We start from the raw sequence: 19298 nt of genomic DNA on the forward strand, positions 1-19298 counted from the left end.
TATGATAGCGTTCCACGTGATACGATCTGGAAGACCTTGGAAACGAGACGGATCCTAACTGCTTATATCCAGGCGATTCGTGATATGTATTGTAGATCTACTAATTACGTCAGGACTACAATTGGCGACGCCAAGGCATTACCGGTGGAAATTGGACTCCACCAGGGGTCGGCTCTTAGCCCTTACATCTTCACCTTGATTATGGACGACATATTTTGTGCGACACCAGACGGTGTTCCATGGTGTATGCTTTTCACTGATGACATTGTCCTAGTTGTTGAAGCAAAAACTGAGCTGAATAGGAGACTGGCTACCTGGAAGACTGCTTTGGAAGAAAAAGGTCTAAGGATCAATATTGAAAAGACGGAGTATTTATGTTCAAACTTCAGTGGGAACCAAAACGATGAAGATGTAGAAGTATGCATAGAAGGACACGTTCTCCCCTTAAATGATTGTTTCAAGTACCTAGAGTCTATAATACATAAAGATGGGGGTGTAGATGACGACGTTACACACCGTATAAAGGCGGGATGGATAAAGTGGAGGGCTGCTACTGGAGTTTTGTGTGACAAGAAGGTGCCTCCAAAACTTAAGGGAAAATTTTATAGAATGACAATTAGACCAGCGCTGCTATATGGATCAGAATGTTGGGCAATCAAGAAGGATCACGTAAGGAGGATGGAGGCCGCAGAAATAAGAATGCTACATGGGCATGTGGTAGGACTCTGTGGGACATGACACCAAACTCTGCCATTAGGATGTCATTAGGGGTGCTGCATGTATCCAAAAAATTGAGGGAGGGAAGACTACGGTGTTTTGGACATGTCCTTAGGCGACAACTGTCAGATGCGATCAGGAGGGTAGAGTCAATTACAGTCGACGGTAACAGAAGGAGATGACGACCAAGGCGGAAGTGGGAAGACTGCTTGAGATCCTTTTTGAAGGATTTAGCCCTTACCAAGGACATGACCTCTGATAGGAAAGTATGGAGACTTAAGACCAGGGTAGTCGAGTAGTGCGGGTCTCAGCCATAGGGTGTAACATCTCTGTCTTCTTTTTACTGCCTTTGTAGTAATTTCCATGACTTCTACTTTATATATGTTTATGTCATTGGAATTTATGAAGGCTTTGAACTAGGGTAGCGGAGTAGTATTGCCTTAGTTTAGGTGTTAACCCATTTTACTTTATCCCTTCTCGTAGCTTGCAATCGTTGACTATTGTGTGTCATTCTCTTCAGGTTTCCTCTTTTTAAAGTTAGCCGGGTCTTACGTTTTCTGTATGTATACATAGATTTTTACGTAGGGATTTATTTGCAGGGATTACTTCCCATTATAGACGCGCATATGAAGATTGCATATGAACACTGTTCATCTATGTATTTATTTATTTATTACATGCATTGCATTTTATCTTTATTTTTAACTTTCTAACTATCGGAGGTCTTTCACGGAAGCTTCTCTCAACCTGGCGTTGGGGGCAGCCTACTACCCTACCTCTCCCTTACCCTATTGCATATGGGAATAGGGTTTCATTATTGTTGTTGTTGTTTTTATACATCGTAAGGAGCACACTGACCTTTTTAGCTCATTCCGTATATTTAACCTTTTCAGATAATAGCAGACTAGACTAGCAGACTTGGCATCAGGAGGACCGACTACTCTTACTTTTGTACTACTATATATCTTTATATGCCTTTCATTTATATTTTGGTGACATGTGTTTTACTACCGTTTTGATATATTTGTATTACCGATATTTTATTCCGTAAATGGTTTATACGGTTTTCTGCGGTATTTTGATATGTATATGTTTTATACAGTTTTCTGCCATATGTATACATATATGTTTAAATATGAAAAGAACCTCTGAATGCGATATGTGATCACCTAGATTAGGTTTAACGTCCAGGCGGGGTCTAGGAGGTTACACTTCTAATGTAATGCTTTTTACATGTAAATGGAATAAATAATTCATTTCTTCATCTTTGTAATATCATAAATCATAAAACAAATCAAATGAATCAATATTTGCTGACCATAAAAAAACTTATGGAGTATTAGTAAGAAACATCGTTTTAGCTATAATTTAACCTTAAATCTAGGTTTTCCTCCGAACAGTTTCCCTCCCTCATAAAAAACAAAGAGTAAACTACATAAATGGTTTTTTAATTATAGGGCACTACTTTGTTGAGTTATTCAACCATTATAAGTTACAAAATAGTCATTTGACTATTCATATGTTCCAAGTTCGTCCCTTTCTATTAAAAAGTTGACAACCAAGAATGGACCAAGTGGGGTGGGGGCAATCGCCCCTGAAAATTTAAAATTATCATATTTTTAGATTTTTTTTCTATATATTTTCTATTGAAAACATGTTTTTGCACCTAGAATTTTATAAGTTCATATCTTTCTAAAATTTTAGAAGTTCGCTCCTTTAACATGAAATCTTGTGTTTGTTCCATGTTGACAATCGTCTAAGCTAGACGATAACTTATTGGATGAGATAGGGAAAAATCATATTTTAATGATGTCTATAGGCACCACTGTTTCTCTAAGTACGGGCTCGACGATATAATGTTTCAAGCACTGGCTCGATGACATAATATAAACGGAGATTCGATCCATAAAATATAACTCAAACGGTTTTGAGATCAGATTTTATCATATTCTAGTCAACAAATTAATGTATAGTTAAGTGATCATTTTGTAACCTATAATAGTCGGGAGACTTAACAAAGTAATGTCTTATAGTTGAGGTATTATTTGTCTGCTTTACCCGAAAACAAAAACTTCTATAAAACCATTTAATGCATGAATCAAAATCAAGATGGATCATTTTACTAATTCAACACTGACTTAAAAAAAATGTATTAATTTATTAGTTGAACATAGACTAGAAAAAAAGACAAGTACTAACTGACTAGGTCAGCGCACACTACTTGAACCATAATTTCTATTTTCGCATTGTAGCAATTTGAAAATTGGATTAGTCTATTCATTCGGTTTTATAGTCTCGTATATTTTATAAACTTAGTAAAGGTGATTTGACTTTAGTTTTATGTTAATCTTTTTGGATTTTTTTAGTTGTTTTTATTTAATTTTAAAGTTTTGTCCTAATTAATTTAAATCGATTCACGTTGTATATTTAATTTTAGTGGATAAGTCTCTTAACATGACTTTTTACGTATACAAGAATTGGAACTCAACTTAAACAATATCAAGTTGCTTACCAATTGAATCAATCCCGTTCATGAATTTACTTAGAACTTTAGTCGTGGCATTAATCACATATAGAAATATGTTTTATGCATACACATAGAAACAATTAAATATTAATAATATAATAGAAATATTATTTTGATTTTTATTAGTTTGGAGTGAATATAAATTAGTATATATTCGAAAAAATCTTAATATTTGACATTTGGCAATGAATGACCATATACATTTATAAATGTTATGTTTAAACTCAAGATATCAAAAGATAACAATTATTCTTTAACTAATGAAATCCTTTAATTTATGTAAATTTTAATATTTTAAGTAAATAAATTAAATTAAAAGTGTTATGCCACGATAGACTTATGATTTTGGATACACGCGATTAAAATAAAGGATAAATTATACCGTTGACCAATAAACTATTATTCCTATTTATTATGACTATTATTTTTGAAATGTTGTCAATCAAGTCACTCAACTATTTAAATGAATTCAAACAAGTCTCTTATCGTTAACATTTAACAGAGTTCGTTAGTAAAACTAGCATAATTTTACATTTGGTCCTCACCCCTTACATACTCTACTAATTTAGTTCTAATTTTTTGTTTAATTCAAAAAATTAACCTTTAATCAGGAGATGCCAAATGTCAATAAAATATTCTAACATGCTTCACCACTTGATTGAATTCTTTTAAATTTATTTTAATATTTTAATTAAATAATATATTCACTAATCAGGTGTTGACAAGTGTCAAATTCAATTCCGATGATGAATATTATAACATATTTCACCGCTTTTGCAAAGTTCATCGAATCCACAAAACATATTCATGCTACAAAATCATGAACCAATTCATCTCTCAAAATCCATTTTCACGTATCATATTATTACGTTTTGATTTGTCAAGGAGTTATGTTTTTCGCATCTTATTATGGTGTTTTCAGTCTATTATAAATAAAGACTCTTGTTTTTGTATTATAATATTAATCTATCGTGCTAAATGATTTCAATACAATCTATGGAAATAATCAATAATTGAATTTCCTTTTTTCTTTTGTATTATGAAAATAACTATGATGTTTTAATCGTCCAATGTTTGTAGTAGCTCGGATTTAGATTATACGATTAAAGAAAACACTATGCTAACTCTATAGAAGGTGAAGTAAGTCTAAATGTGAGGAGGACCAAGTCAACTTTCTAAGAAAATTAATTCATTAAAGCATAAATAAATAAATGTATTGCATTTACTAATGGACTTTAGTGGTTGAAGTAATGGTTGTTATTCAGGTATTGAGTTTGAACACATCGTATGCGGGAATGTTTGAGCGTTTAATATCAAATGATTAAAAATCTTTTAAACAAATACAACCTTATAATAACTTCGACTAATAAAAATATACATTAGTTAATCACCATATTGATATGGAAGTATGCGTTGATATCATATTGTAGTGAAAGAAATTAAAATCGAAGTTGTGCCCATCCTCCTATTCCTTCATCATTTTATGCTCGAAAATCATTTCACGGCAGTAATGCATGTTCTCTTATAGTTAGTCGTCTTGTCTAAACCATATTTGATTTTTTTACTATCTCTAGAAACAAATAAATCGATTTATATATCCAATTGCAGAAATGTGTTTACTAAGATGTGAACAAGTCAAATCATGGAGATTAGGTTAAAATGATCGATTGTCTATACGTAATCTCATATCTGAATTTTATATTAAGTGCCGTAACAAATTTTCTTTGACCAGAGCAATTTCTGTCATAAAATAATATGTAATCGTTTACAAAACCTGTGTTGGATTGAATTCCGTCGCTATAAATAGAAGAAAAACCCTACGTAAAGAGAACCAAGCCAATCCACAAGTTTATCAGTTCAAGAAAATATACTTGTTAGGGCATAAAAAAATGAACATGGGTGTTAATGCTGAGTTTCAGGTCCCAGTCATCGATTTCCGAACCGGTTCATCGGATATGGAACGAGGAACCAAAGGGTGGCATCATTTGTGCGAGAGGGTCCGAGAGGCTTGCGAGACCTACGGTTGTTTCCAGGTGGTGTACGAAAGGGTATCACGGAAAGTCCGAGACGATACGTTTGTGCTGTTAAAACAACTGGTCGAGGAAGTCCCACTGGAGAGAAAACAAAAGAATGTTAATCCAAAGCCTAACCATGGCTTCATCGGACCATGCAGTGACACATCTTTGTACGAAGGCTATGGAATCGACGAGGCCTCCAACTATGACTGTGTGGAAAGCTTTGCTCAACTTATGTGGCCCAACGGTCACCCCCATTTTTGGTACTCACCATTCCGATTCATGTGATTTCGAGTTTAGATTTTTACGAAAATTAACAAATTATGATGCATGATCTTTTTGTGGCAGTGAAACAATACACACCATAGTGAAGCAGATGGAGGAGCTGAACAGCATGATCTGGTTGATGATAATAGATAGCTACGGATTAGGGAAGAAATGGGAGTCAGTGATGATTGACTACAAAATGTTGCTGCGTATGATGAAATACAAGTCCCCTCCACCGGGGTGGGAGTCGGGCCAAGGGCTCCATTCTCATTCCGATAAACCAGTCAGCACTATCATTTGTGATGATCTCGTCTCCGGTCTCGAAATCGAGGTCGAAGACGGTCAATGGATCAAGTTGTCTTCATCTCCTTCTTCCTTTTTCTTTGTGGTCGGAGATCCTCTCATGGTACGTATGATACGTGTAACAAATTAGTTTTGAATCAACATACACATTTAACGTGATTTAATTTGTTCAAGATTAAACGTTAAAATGTTATACATCTTCATTTTTAACACAGCTGTTCACAGGGACAGAGCCAGGATTCTAATTCAAGGGGGCTTGTTAGAAAATGAGAGGGACAAAATCAAAATAAGCTGGGGGGGGGGGAAACCAAAATAAATCAAATATTGAAAGGCTAAATACATGTTTTCTCCTATAAAATTTCTAATAATAAAAAATTTGGGAGGCTGTGGCACCCAATCATTCATGTAGCTCCGTCTCTGGTCGTTCATAGGTTTACCTAATAACATATATATGGGCTGAAGTCAGTGATTCTGATTTACAAACGAACGGACATGTTTATTATCCATGTGTTTTTAATTGTGTTTTCTTATCAACTCAATAATTTAACCTTTATAATATTTTTGGATAAACATTCGAGGCTTGCTGAATGGACCTTTGTGTTTTTTTATTGAATGAAACCTCAATATTTTCTTCTTGCCATTGAATGGACCTTTTCTTTAGTCTTTACTTAATCAACAAAAGCCATGGGGAAGTCAATGAAACCTTTTTATTTTGACGGTTTGTTTGATAATTATACAACACCATAATAAAAAAATACTTTTAACGGTTTATATAAATTTATTGTATGCATATATAAACACGGACCAACAACAAATCACATAAGGGTTTATTATGGAGATGTTTTCATGTGTTTTATTGTTTATATATGAATTTATCTTATTAATCGTGTATAAAAACTAACAAAAATTGTAGGCATGGAGCAATGGGAGAATGAAAGCAGTGAACCATAGAGTGACAATGAGCGGAGACAAAGATCGATTTTCTATAGCAACGTTTGCAATGCCAGTTGAGGGTACGATAATAAGTACACCGAAAGAGCTTGTAGATGAGCAACATCCTCAACTTTTCAAGGACTTCAACTTCATGGAATTCTTAATTTTTGCCTTTTCCGAGAAAGCAAGCTTCATCGAGTCCACAAAACAGATCCATGCCTTTGCTGCTCTCTCACCACCAGTTTCAGAATAAAACCATGCCCATATACATAGCTATTATGGATTTGACTTCATGTTACAAAATCATGAACCGAATCATCGTCTCAAAATCCATGGTTTCGTCTCATATTATTATATTTTCAATTTGTGAAGATAAGGAGTTTGACTGTTTTTCGCATCTTATTATGGTGTTTTTAGCCTATTAATATAAATAAAGACTCTTGTTTATGTATAATAATATTAATCTATCGTGCTAAATGATTTTAATGCAATCTTTGTAGATAATCAATAATTGAATTTCCTTTTGTCTTTTGTATTATGAAAATGATTATGATGTTTTAATTATCTAATGTGTGTAGTAGCTCGGATTTAGATTAGACAATCCGAAATTCTTTTGCGTTGCTTTCTTTTCATGTTAATCATATGAATACTATGCGTATTATACATGAATGATGTCAAAATTCTAAACAAAAATATTTTTAAAAGAAAAGAAAATATAATAAAAGATAAAGATAAAATATTTTACTACAATTATATTGAATTAAAGTTTTTCAAATAACAATATGGTATTGTAAGGCTAGTAATTGTAACTAAAAGAGGGATAGCGGATAAAATTGTACTTAGAGGAGAAAAAAAAATCAATATTATTTTAAAAAATATTTTTAAATTTTGATGGGTAAATTACAAATTTTATCACTGAACTTTACTCTCTCTCCTATGTTGCTCATTGAACTTTAAAAATTTTCAATTTCCTCACTAAACTTAATATATTGAATTTTTTTGTCACTGAACTTTACTCTCTTATTTTGGCCACTCCGCTGTTAAATAGTTAACGGCGTTAAAAACAACACTGTTTTATAGAAAATTTCACCAAAACGACGTCGTTTTGCATCTATATAACTATCCATTTTAATGTCGTTAACAACTTAATAGCCGAGTAACAAAAAACACTACGTATTAAGTTCAGTGAGAAAACTGAAAAGATTTAAAGAATAATGAGTGAAATAAAAGAGGGTAAATTTCAGTTACCAATTTTATAATTTACCCAATTTTGAACTTTTCCATGTTACTAAAATTTACATAAAACTTAATAATTAATTATGTAAATAAAAGAAATATATAAACATATTTAGACAGTATTCGAATTATTTTATATGTTTTATATCCTTTTAAAACAAAAAGAAAAATTCCCATTTACCACCGTAGCAAACAAGAAATTTGTCCCTTTAAAATCAAGTAACTTTGGAGCAAATCTTATGTTTGTTTTATATAAAACTAATTTACAAATAATTGATTTATAAGAGGTAAATGAGAGAGTCAAACCCAGGGTCGGCCCAACACATGTGCCACATGGGCGACGGCCCAGGGCAGCATGTAGGGGGCAGTTTTCTAGGGCATAATTTATATGTTACACTATTCTGAATATGGGTTGCAGTGAGTTTCCTTGAAGAAATAGCAAAGAACATGACCGCTTGTCAAAATGTGGTCTCTGATGCAAAATCAGCACAAAAACCGCCTGCACCACCCGGTTTTCTCTCCATTTCACGCAAGAAATTGCTTCAGAACCTTGAAATCAGTGCAGGAGCAAGGGTTAGCGCATGGGTCGATTCCATGAGAGCTTCTTCCCCAACTCATATTAAGTCTACACCTTTCATTGCCGATGATGAAGGTTCCTTGAATGTGAGTTCTTACCAGTTTCAAGCCTTGAACCAAAATGGGTTTTCATTTTTTTCAAAGGCAATAAAGATTCTGACTTTCTGTGATTGATGAAATTGTTTAGCTGCACCATCCATCGGCGCTGGATATGTTCGAGCAGATAATAGATGCTTCGAAAGGGAAACAAATAGTAATGTTTTTAGATTACGATGGCACTCTTTCTCCGATTGTTGCAGATCCAGATTGAGCTTTTATTTCCAAGAAGGTTAGTTATTTGTTCACATGTCACCACGGCTATTCTTTGCATAAAATTTCTGGGTACTTCTCATCTATAAATTTGACATTAATTTCACATGCTTTGTGTACACCAGATGAGAAAGACGGTGAGAATGGTAGCCAAATGTTTCCCTACAGCTATAGTGAGTGGTAGATCCGTAGATGCAGGGACAAGGTACATTTTCAGGCATTAAAATTTGATCCTTTATTTAATGTTCACACAATTGGTAAATCTTTTGTTGTTTTGAAAACTGCAAGGTATATAACTTTGTCAAGTTGGCTGAGCTATATTACGCTGGGAGCCATGGAATGGACATTAAAGGCCCTGAGAAACTTTCCAAATCTAACACGGTGAGTAAACTTATGTTTCTCAGGTCAAAATCTAACACAGAAACATATGATGTGTTTGATATAAAATCAGTACCTTGTTCTCGACTGGCACCTTGACTTGCACTTTGATCTTGAGATTCCAACGACTGATCTTGCTTTAAGAACTTGATTGAACAAAGTAGTTATCTGTTTAAATCATAAATCTAACATTAAACACTACAGAACCATACCATATTTACCTTTGATCTAGGTTTTTTCTACCGAAAACTTGTCGGAAACTTATTACCTGTGCACAATTTCTCTTCAATTCTTTCCATTTACTACTATGTTGTTAGTTGTGAAATTCTTGATGTTTATATTTTGAATTTTATGCCAAATGAATCCGAATGTGGAATCAAATAGGCCCGAGATTCACATTTAGCATCTCTTATTCTTAGATTACTCGGTTAAACTTATCTAATAGGGGAAGGATTTATGCTTGGATTCGAACTTTGAATTTATTAGATGCCAGTTTTTGAAGATGACTGCATGAACCATTTGAGCTTTGAGTTCACTTAGGAATGCTTATTCTTTCTCTATAGTGTGTGAATTTGGTGGTTGGCATGAACTAATCCTATGATAAACCCATCCTCGAAGTGTAGTAACGAATCAGCCCGGGATTTGTATTTAGCATCTGGAATCTATTTTCCTATTCTTCGACTACCTCGTTAAACTTTTCCGGTAGAGAAGGACTTATGTTAAGATTCAAACTTTGAATTTGCCAACTACCACATTTAAAAAGTATCTGCATGAGCGGATTGAGCTAAGTTTTGAGTTTAGGAATGCATCGTTCTTTCTCTTCTAAACCTTTGAGGTGATGTAAATTCGGTTATAACTTGTAGGTGGTTGGCATGAAGAGACCATATCCCTTTTCTCTAGACAATGTTCCAGGTCCCCCTATCATAAAATAATAGAGGTTTTTGCTTCAAAAAATGTACGAAGACATCGTTTTAGGTGATATTTGTAGCCTTGTAGGTTTTGGTTTATACTAGTATTGATATTATTTGACTATAATTTTTATTACATTTTTGTTTTAAAAAAAATTATTTATGTTTTGTCTATTATACGGTACAAGTATAGGGGCATAAAATTATTATCTCGCCCAGGGCATTAAAACTCATTGGACCGGCCCTGGTCAAACCCCGGCATAAATGTCAAGTGCATCGTCACTTAAAGTGGAGACAAAGTAGGAGAAATAGTCGGCAAATTTGAAAGGGCGGTAAAGGAGCGGATGTTCACTGTCGACCAGTTCACGCGCCGCCTCAATCATCACTCCTTCCTTCGGCAATGTAAACAGCCCGAATGAGTACCTCTCTTTGTCCCCCTTCATCACCACCCTATGTTTCACTGCAACCAGTCTTCCGTTGCTCCATGCCTACATAGTATTGTTCGATACATTTTGCCGTGATAATAAATTTAAATCAAATTAATCACTCAAAGTAGTTGAAATCTAAAAGGTAAAAATGTCTAGAAGAAAAGAATAATTTTGAAAACTAATAATTTATATATACATACTTTAAGTGCATCGCCAACGATGACAACTAAAGCATCTTTGGGAACCACCACTTCTTCCCAACGGCCTTCTTTAGTTACAATCTCAAGACCTTGAACTTCATTTTGGCATAGAACAGTGAGGGCGTTCTTGTCTGTGTGAGGCACGAGCCCCAGATTTTGGTCCTCCGTCGCTGGTACTCGGTACTTCATCACCCTCAATATGCTGCTGCTGTCCCTCACTAATGCCTCGTACTGCTTTTCTTCGATGCTGAAACTCTCGAATAACATTCCCAGGATCGTAAAGCTTAGCTCTAGCATCTTCAAACTCATCATATTGAGTATCTCACTGTAGAAAGGCATTGAATTCTTTTTGATCAGTAACGAAAAATGATATCGCAACCATTGATTCTTAGCGACGGGAAAGATAAAACTTTCAGTGATGGTTCAAAGTGACACTAATACACAAATTTGTTTTTCTTTTAAAAAAACTTACCGTTTTTAATATATGGAATGACATATGGATTAATTAGTCTGAAAATGTTATTAATAGTGGGGTTTTATGATTGGTGATTGAGGGCATTATGTTGACCAGTATGTTGACCAGATTACAGCCGAGCATTTGACAAAGACGTAAATGAAACTGTAAGCGAAGACCAGTTACAAAAGGACCGGTGAGTTTATTTCTCTGTGGTGATGATGATTTTGTTTCCAGCAAAGGCATGTGCAGTCCAGTTTATGAAATAACAATGTTATCTATATATATAAAGCTGGCACTGTATTAAATGCAAATCTATTTCAGGGATAAGCCCTATTAAATAAGGAGGCTGGTAGTGAATGCGTTTGGTGGCAGCCATTATCATGTCAAAAACTAAAGCTTTCTACTGTCATTAAAGCTAAAGATAACGACTGTGGGAAAACCTAATCAAACTAGCGGGTTTTGTTTCGAAATCTGGAATTTACAGTGAAGCATCGAGTTATGCAAATGGAGCTGATCGATAAACCCATTATTCAGAAACAAAAACCAGAGGAGAATGAATGCATTTTACCAGAAAGCGGGGTTTCCTTGAGGCCACATGAGGCGAGTGAAGTCTTGAGTAGCTTCGAACCGGGTGGCGTCGTCGATGCCGAAGCTCTCGTGCAAAGGAACAACGGGACACTTGCCCTGGTAACTCCGGTAAGGCTTGGGTTGCTGGTACTTGCTCTTTGTCTCCTCGGGTAGATCGAACAGTGCCTTCATCCCCACCAGAATATCTTCACGGAGGCTTGTTGGGATCTTATCGTACATACTTAGCACAAAACAACCGTGGCTCTCGCATGCCTCCCTCACTTTGCTGCACAACGCTTTCCATCGCTCCGATGATGATGATCGATCGTTTTCTACGTCTTCGCCTGAGAATTCGATAACTGGGATCTTAGGCCCCACATCCATCTCACAATCTTAATATCTTTCCCTCTGGAAGCACTCACTATAAGCAATAAAAAGGTACCCTAGTTTTTATTAGAGAATTACTCTACACTAAAAAGGCACCCTAGTTTTTATAAGAGAGTTAACATAATGTATTAAAGAAATTATTATTATTTCTTGAGATTTTGGATTCGAACATTAAAAATATTAGAGTTATGAACGTTTAGCGTTAAATGGTAAAGAATTATTTATGAGCATATATTGTGTTAAACTTACCTCGTATTAGTAAAAAATAAAAGAGTTACCTCTACACTCAAAATGTACCCTAGTTTTATAAGAGTTACTCTACACATGTCCAAAACTTGATGCTAAACATTATTTATAGGCTTAATATATTTTTAAGTGTCTAAACTATACCTTAAATTAATTTTTGGTATCAATTTTTTTTAAAAAAATAAGTGTTTAATTTTTTTCTTTGTTATAGTTTTAGGCACTTACCGTTAAAAAACCGTTGATTGAAATTACTATATGAAAAATATTTTTGATTTATATAGTTTAAACTCCTAAAAGTATATTAAACCTTATTTATATCCTACACTCTTATAAACCTAATTTTATGGTTGAGATAAGAGACAAAGTCTTAAATTTTATATTAGAGGTCAAAAATTTATTATTCGTATAAATAAAATAAATTCAATTATTTAAATTTATTATCTATAAAAATATATTTTTTAATATAATCATAATTCATTAACTGAAAGCAATGTCAAAAAGAACATCAACAGAAATACATTGTGGAACATCTGCATTAAAACATAAAGACTCCCTGGATAGATCAGCAAAGTTAACAAGATTATGGGCGACTCCATTCACTTCACGACGAACATGTTGGACGGACATATGAGGATGAGCAGCAAGCAGGGACTTGATTTCCTGAAGACGGAAACGCAGAACAGAGCGGTCTGCATCCAAATTCGCTAGTTGACCAACAACATTCCTGGAGTCGCACTCAATGATAGCGGCCGGCAGCTCCCTTTCAAGAACCATACCAAATAGCTAGTACCTCTATATCTCCAGCCTCTCGACATGCGGAAACAGGAAAAGCTCGACCTGCAACCACCCTCCCCGCGCTATCTCAAAGAATCAGCCCAACAGTCGGTGAAGCAAGAGGGCGTGGGCACGAACCATCAACATTCAACTTAAACGTCCCTTCCCGAGGCTTCATCGAACGATGAGGACGCAACCCAGAAGTAGTGGCATCAGCGGAGGACGTTGAAGAAAAAACAGCCGAGAGATACGCCGATTGTAACGCAGAACCAGAAGCAATCAAATTCCAGCCAGGGAGCAGCTGACCTTCATGAAAGTATGTGTTACGGCGAAGCCATATCTTCCAAAGGAGCATTAACAACGCAATAAAACGAGGGAAAGACAAAGATTGCATCATATGCTCCAACCATGAACCAAATGATGGAAACTGATTGGGCTCAGTCGGCTTAGAAAAGCAAGCAGCAACCAAAATAGGACTCACTTCCGGACAGTCACGCAAGGCACGAGACTGTTTTCGACGATGATCCACATGTTGGATCATAATCTTGATCCATTATGAGAGCCTAAACCCACACCCAAACTAATTTGATGGCATTGCTTACAATAATTAAGTTAGGTGAAGATATCATTGCTTACATCAAATTAGTTAGGTGAAAGTTAGGTATGTGTCTCATTTTTTAATGGTTTAAATTAGTTTATTTGTGTGGTGTAAGATTGTTCTTAAGTAGTATAAATACCCCTCCCCATTTTAGTTTAGACATCAAGAAAAAATTAAGAGCTTCTAAGTGAGTGAAGAAGCAAAGTCTTATAAGAGTGAGTTGTAGTATCTTGTTTTTGAGTAAGAGTGCTCTTGTAATATTTGTTTGAGTTTCAATAAAATTTGTTTGTGTGAGTGTTTAATTTCCAACAAAGTGATATCAGAACGAGCTGGAAAGATCAAAGATCTCAACGAGAGGAATCCGCCACCGCCAAAATCTTCCCAATCTGAGTTCTGACGCACCACCACGCACTGTTGGAAGATTGCTGCCAGAAAATCGAGTTGACTCACCGAGTTAAGCCGAGTCAGCCGAGTTGGAGCCCCGTGACCGAGTTGTCCAAGTCCCTCCCAAGGTTTTTCGGCGTTCCAGATTCATCCGTGCAATAAGATTTTGTAAATTATCATTATATTAAGAGATATGGCAAACGATATGGAACCATTCCAAGTTCTGACACTCAACAACAACTACGACAACTGGAGTATCAAAATGAAGGCACTTCTTGGATCACAAGATGTGTGGGATATCATAGAGAAATGCTATAACGAGCCTGCAGATTATGTTGTTTTTGTCACTCTTACATCATATCAAAAGACAACTATGAAGGATTCAAGAAAGAGAGACAAGAAGGCTCTCTACCTCATCTATCAAGCATTAGATGATGACGGTTTTGAAAAGATTTCGAGTGAAAGCTCTAGCAAGGAAGCGTGGGAGAAGCTGCAAACCTCTTACAAAGGATCCGAGCAAGTGAAGAAGGTTTGTCTCCAAACATTAAGAGGTGGATTCGAATCCTTACACATGAAATCATCTGAGTTTATTTTAGATTATTTCTCAAGAGTAGTAGCTGTTTCTAATCAATTAAAAAGAAATGGTGAAAAGTTATAATATGTGTGGATATGTGAGGATAATAGAGAAGATTTTCAGTTCGTTGGATCCTAAATTTGAGTACATCGTCATGAGGATTGAAAAAACTAAAGACTTGGAAGAAATGACGATCGAGCAACTCCAAGGATCATTGCAAGGATACGAATAGAAACATAAGAATAAGCATGGGTTTATTGAGCAACTCCTCAAGTTGCAACTCAAAGATATGCATGAAAGCCAACACAATGATAGAAATCAATGTGGCCTAGACAGAGGTAGAGGCCATGGATGAGGTGGAAGTCGCGGTCGTGGACGAGATTGAAATTACAACAATAACAATTCCAACAACAACTATGAGAAAGGAGAAAACTCAACACAAGGCCGTGGAATAATCAATCCGAACTCAAGATATGACAAATCTCAAGTTCGAACTCAAGATAATTGTCAGAAGTTTGGGAATTATGCTTCAGAATGTAGAGTTCCCAACAACAAAATTGAGGAGAAGGCCAATTACGTGGAGGAAAAACCTATGACAAATAAACTCTTCTTCTAGCACAAAAGGAAACTGATAGTGGCCAAGAAAATTCCTGGTATCTTGACAGTGGTGCAAACAATCACATGTGTGGAATGAAAGACATGTTCCTGGAGCTAGACGAGTCAATAAGTGGAAATGTTTCGTTTAGAGATGATTCTACAATAGCAATGAAAGGGAGAGGTAACATCCTTATCCGTTTGAAAGATGAGAAACATCAATTTATTTCAAATGTCTACTATGTGCCCAATATGAAAAGTAACATCTTAAGTTTAGGGAAACTGGTAGAGAAAGGTTATTATATTCATATGAAAAATTATAATCTTTTTATAAAATAGGATAAGAATAACTTCATTGCTAAAGTGTCGATGTCAAAGAATAGAATGTTCTTGATCAACATACAAAATGATGTTGCAAAGTTCTTGAAAGCTTGCTACAAATATGCATCATGGCTTTGGCATCTTCAATTTGGGCATCTCGATTTTAGAGGTCTAGAGCTACTATCTATGAAGGAGATGGTGAAGGGACTACCTCGCATCAATTATCCTGACCAGCTTTGTGAAAGGTGTCTAGTCGAGAAACAATTCAGGAAAAACTTTCTAAAGGAGTCAGAGACAAGAGCCAAAAAACCACTTGAGCTAATCCATATCGATGTTTGTGGATCGATCAAGCCATGCTCTCTCGATAACAGTAATTATTTTCTTCTCTTCATTGATGATTTTTCAAGAAAAACATGGGTATATTTCTTGAAACAGAAGTCATAAATTTTCGAAGTCTTCAAGAAGTTCAAAGCAACAGTGGAAAGAGAAAGCGGCAGAAAGATCAAAGCCATGAGATCCTATCGAGGTGGAGAATTTACTTCTAGGGAGTTTCAAGAGTTCTGTGTAGAAATGGAATTCGTCGACCAATGACAGTTCCTAGATCCCCCCAACAAAATGGTGTGGCAGAAAGAAAGAATAGAACAATCCTCGACATGGCAAGAAACATGCTCAAAAGCAAGAAACTACCCAAGGAATTTTGGGCAAAAGAAGTAGTGTGTGCAGTCTACTTGTCAAACTGATCTCCAACAAGAAGTGTATGGGAAAGACACCGTAAGAGGCATGGAGTGGAAGAAAGCCTAGCATTTCCCACTTGAGAACCTTTGGAAGTATAGCCCATGTTCACGTACCAGACGAAAGAAGAACGAAGCTTGATGATAAAAGTTGTACACTCCAGACTGTAAGAACATTGTGATTAGTCAAGATGTGGTCTTCAACGAAGAAAAATAATGGGATTTTAACTCTCATGCAGATGACTTAAATTTCTTTCCTCAGTTTGAAGAAAATGAGTAGACAATGAGGGAACAACTAGGTGAACCTAAACAAGAGCTTGCAACTCCACCCATTTCACGAACATCAACCACTCAAGTAGACTCATCACCTTCGTCATCGTCAAGTGGGAGTCAGAGTGAAAGAGTTGTGCAATGTAAAAGAAGTCTTAGAGGTCTCTATGAGGTAACTGAACGATAATATAATCTTACATTATTTTGTCTGTTTGTCTATTGTGAACCAGTGAGCTTTCAAGAAGCAGTACAAGAAAAGAAATGAAGAGATACGATGGACGAAGAAATCAATGCCATCGAGAAGAATGACACATGGGGACTTACCTTACTTCCCAAGGGACATAAGGCGATAGGTGTCAAATGGGTGTACAAAACAAAGAAAAACGCCAAAGGAGATATTGAAAGGCACAAGGCGAGGCTAGTTGCTAAAGGTTATAGTCAAAAGGTTGAAATTGACTATGATGAGGTATTTTCTCCTGTTGCTCGATTGAAGACTATCAGACTAATCATTTCTTTGGCAGCTCAAAACAAGTGGAAGATATAGAAGATGGATGTAAAGTCTGCCTTCCTAAATGGATTTCTTGAAGAGGAAGTTTACATTCAGCAACCATCAGACTAAGAAGTCAAAGGGCACGAAGACAAGGTGTTGAAGTTGAAGAAGGCTCTTTGCGGGCTAAAACAAGCACCAAGGGCATGGAATAGCTGAATCGACAAGTACTTCCAAGAGAATGGATTCAACAAATGTCCCTACGAGCACGCTCTATATATCAAGATCAAAGATGGAGATATTTTGATCGTGTGCCTCTACGTTGAAAATTTGATCTTCACTGGAAGCCACCCAAGCATGTTTAATGAATTCAAGGATGTGATGATGAAAGAATTTGAGATGATAGACATGGGGCTCATGGCATACTACCTTGGCATTGAATTTAAGCAACAAAATGATGGACTTTTCATTTCACATGAAAGTTATGCAAAGAAGATCCTAAAGAAGTTCAATTGTAAGCCAATAAGCACACAGACAGAATACAGGATCAAGATGTCCAAACATGAAGAAGACGAAAGTATAGATCCAACATTCTTCAAAAGTTTGGTAGGAAGTCTACGCTATCTAATTTGCACGAGGCCCGATATTCTTCAATCAGTTGGATTGGTTAGTTGCTATATGGAATCTCTAACAACCACCCATTTTAAATTCGCAAAGAGAATTCTTCGTTATCTGAAAGGTACAGTTGACTTTGGCTTATTCTATTCAGTTTCTAATGATTACAAGCTTGTTGGATATAGCGACAGTGATTGGGGTGGAGACATAGATAATCGAAAGAGTACTACTGGATTCATATTTTTCATGGGAGATATTGCTTTAACATGGATGTCAAAGAAACAACCGATTGTCACGTTATCCACTTATGAACCAGAATATGTTGTTGCTATCTCATGCGTTTGTCATGCAATTTGGCTTAGAAATCTATTGAAGGAGATAGGTTTGATATAGGAAGAGCCTACCAAGGTTTGTGTCGACAACAAGTCAGACATTGCCTTAGCAAAGAATCCAGTATTCCATGATCGAAGCAAGTACATCGATATTCGCAACCACTATATATATAAGGGAGTGTGTTGCAAGAAACGATGTGGAAGTTGAATACATAAAGTCACAAGATCAAGTTGCCGATATTTTTACCAAGCCACTGACAAGAGAAGACTTCACAAGATTAAGGAACTTATTAGGGGTCACAAGATCAAGTTTAATGGGGGTGTTGGATCATAAACTTGATCCATTATGTTAGCCTAAACCCACACCCAAACTAATTTGATGTCATTGCTTGCATCAATTAAGTTAGGTGAAGATGTCATTGCTTACATCAAATTAGTTAGGTGAAAGTTAGGTATTTGTCTCATTTTTTAATGGTTTAAATTAGTTTATTTGTGTGGTGTAGGATTGTTCTTAAGTAGTATAAATACTCCTCCCCATTTTAGTTTAGACATCAAGAAAAAATTAAGAGCTTCTAAGTGAGTGAAGAAGCAAAGTCTTATAAGAGTGAGTTGTAGTATCTTGTTTTTGAGTAAGAGTGTTCTTGTAATATTTGTTTGAGTTTCAATCAAAGTTGTTTGTGTGAGTGTTTAATTTCCAACACCACATAAACAACAATTCAGATAAGCGGCAACCAACCGGGAGCGCCTCATGAGAAGCCTTCCATCCAAACATCCACACCTATGGGAGAGTTGGGAGACAAGAAAGGAAAAAGCCATACACGAGAAACCTGAACAGTCTGAGAAGACGCCGCATATGCCACGAATAACCAGAACGAACTGAGAAAGTCCCTCAAGAATGGCCGCTCTAAATTATCTCTTCCAGACGGATGGGGCAATTTAAAATTGCATCAGCATCCTCTGGATAAGCTCAATATTCAATCTTGGAGCATCCGGAATCATAAAATCGCCACAAGAAATCCGTCTATCAGTCCTCTCAACATATGAGATGGTTAGCCGAACCGGATGGAGTCCACCTCAAATAACACGATGCGTTGGGACGGCACTATTAATCCCAATGCGCCAATGAAAGCCAGACTGCAACTCCTGAATAGCTTTGAATAAGCT

The 19298-nt window shown here is 35.9% G+C and overlaps 3 protein-coding genes across 3 annotated transcripts; 2 read left to right on the top strand and 1 right to left on the bottom strand.

Moving 5' to 3' along the window:
* The first annotated feature begins 5087 nt into the window (after positions 1 to 5087).
* On the top strand, positions 5088 to 7216 carry LOC120169265 (probable 2-oxoglutarate-dependent dioxygenase AOP1). Its single transcript, XM_039177458.1, has 3 exons — positions 5088 to 5522; positions 5608 to 5932; positions 6743 to 7216. Exons 1-3 carry the CDS (start codon positions 5134 to 5136, stop codon positions 7013 to 7015), a joined length of 987 nt encoding a protein of 328 aa, XP_039033389.1. The 5' UTR covers positions 5088 to 5133; the 3' UTR covers positions 7016 to 7216.
* Positions 7217 to 8432: 1216 nt separating this feature from the next.
* Positions 8433 to 8886, top strand: LOC120169269 (probable trehalose-phosphate phosphatase J). Its single transcript, XM_039177461.1, has 2 exons — positions 8433 to 8661; positions 8762 to 8886. The coding sequence occupies exons 1-2, from the start codon at positions 8446 to 8448 to the stop codon at positions 8882 to 8884; spliced, it is 339 nt and encodes a 112-aa protein (XP_039033392.1). The 5' UTR covers positions 8433 to 8445; the 3' UTR covers positions 8885 to 8886.
* A 1531-nt stretch (positions 8887 to 10417) lies between these two features.
* LOC120169266 (probable 2-oxoglutarate-dependent dioxygenase AOP1) lies at positions 10418 to 12253 on the bottom strand. Its single transcript, XM_039177459.1, has 3 exons — positions 11823 to 12253; positions 10798 to 11122; positions 10418 to 10657 (listed from the first exon to the last, which is right to left on the bottom strand). Exons 1-3 carry the CDS (start codon positions 12203 to 12205, stop codon positions 10418 to 10420), a joined length of 948 nt encoding a protein of 315 aa, XP_039033390.1. The 5' UTR covers positions 12206 to 12253.
* Positions 12254 to 19298: the final 7045 nt, after the last annotated feature.

The sequence above is a fragment of the Hibiscus syriacus genome, unplaced genomic scaffold, assembly GCF_006381635.1.
Source record: "Hibiscus syriacus cultivar Baekdansim isolate YM2019G1 unplaced genomic scaffold, ASM638163v2 tig00111758_pilon, whole genome shotgun sequence".
Lineage (NCBI taxonomy): Eukaryota > Viridiplantae > Streptophyta > Magnoliopsida > Malvales > Malvaceae > Hibiscus > Hibiscus syriacus.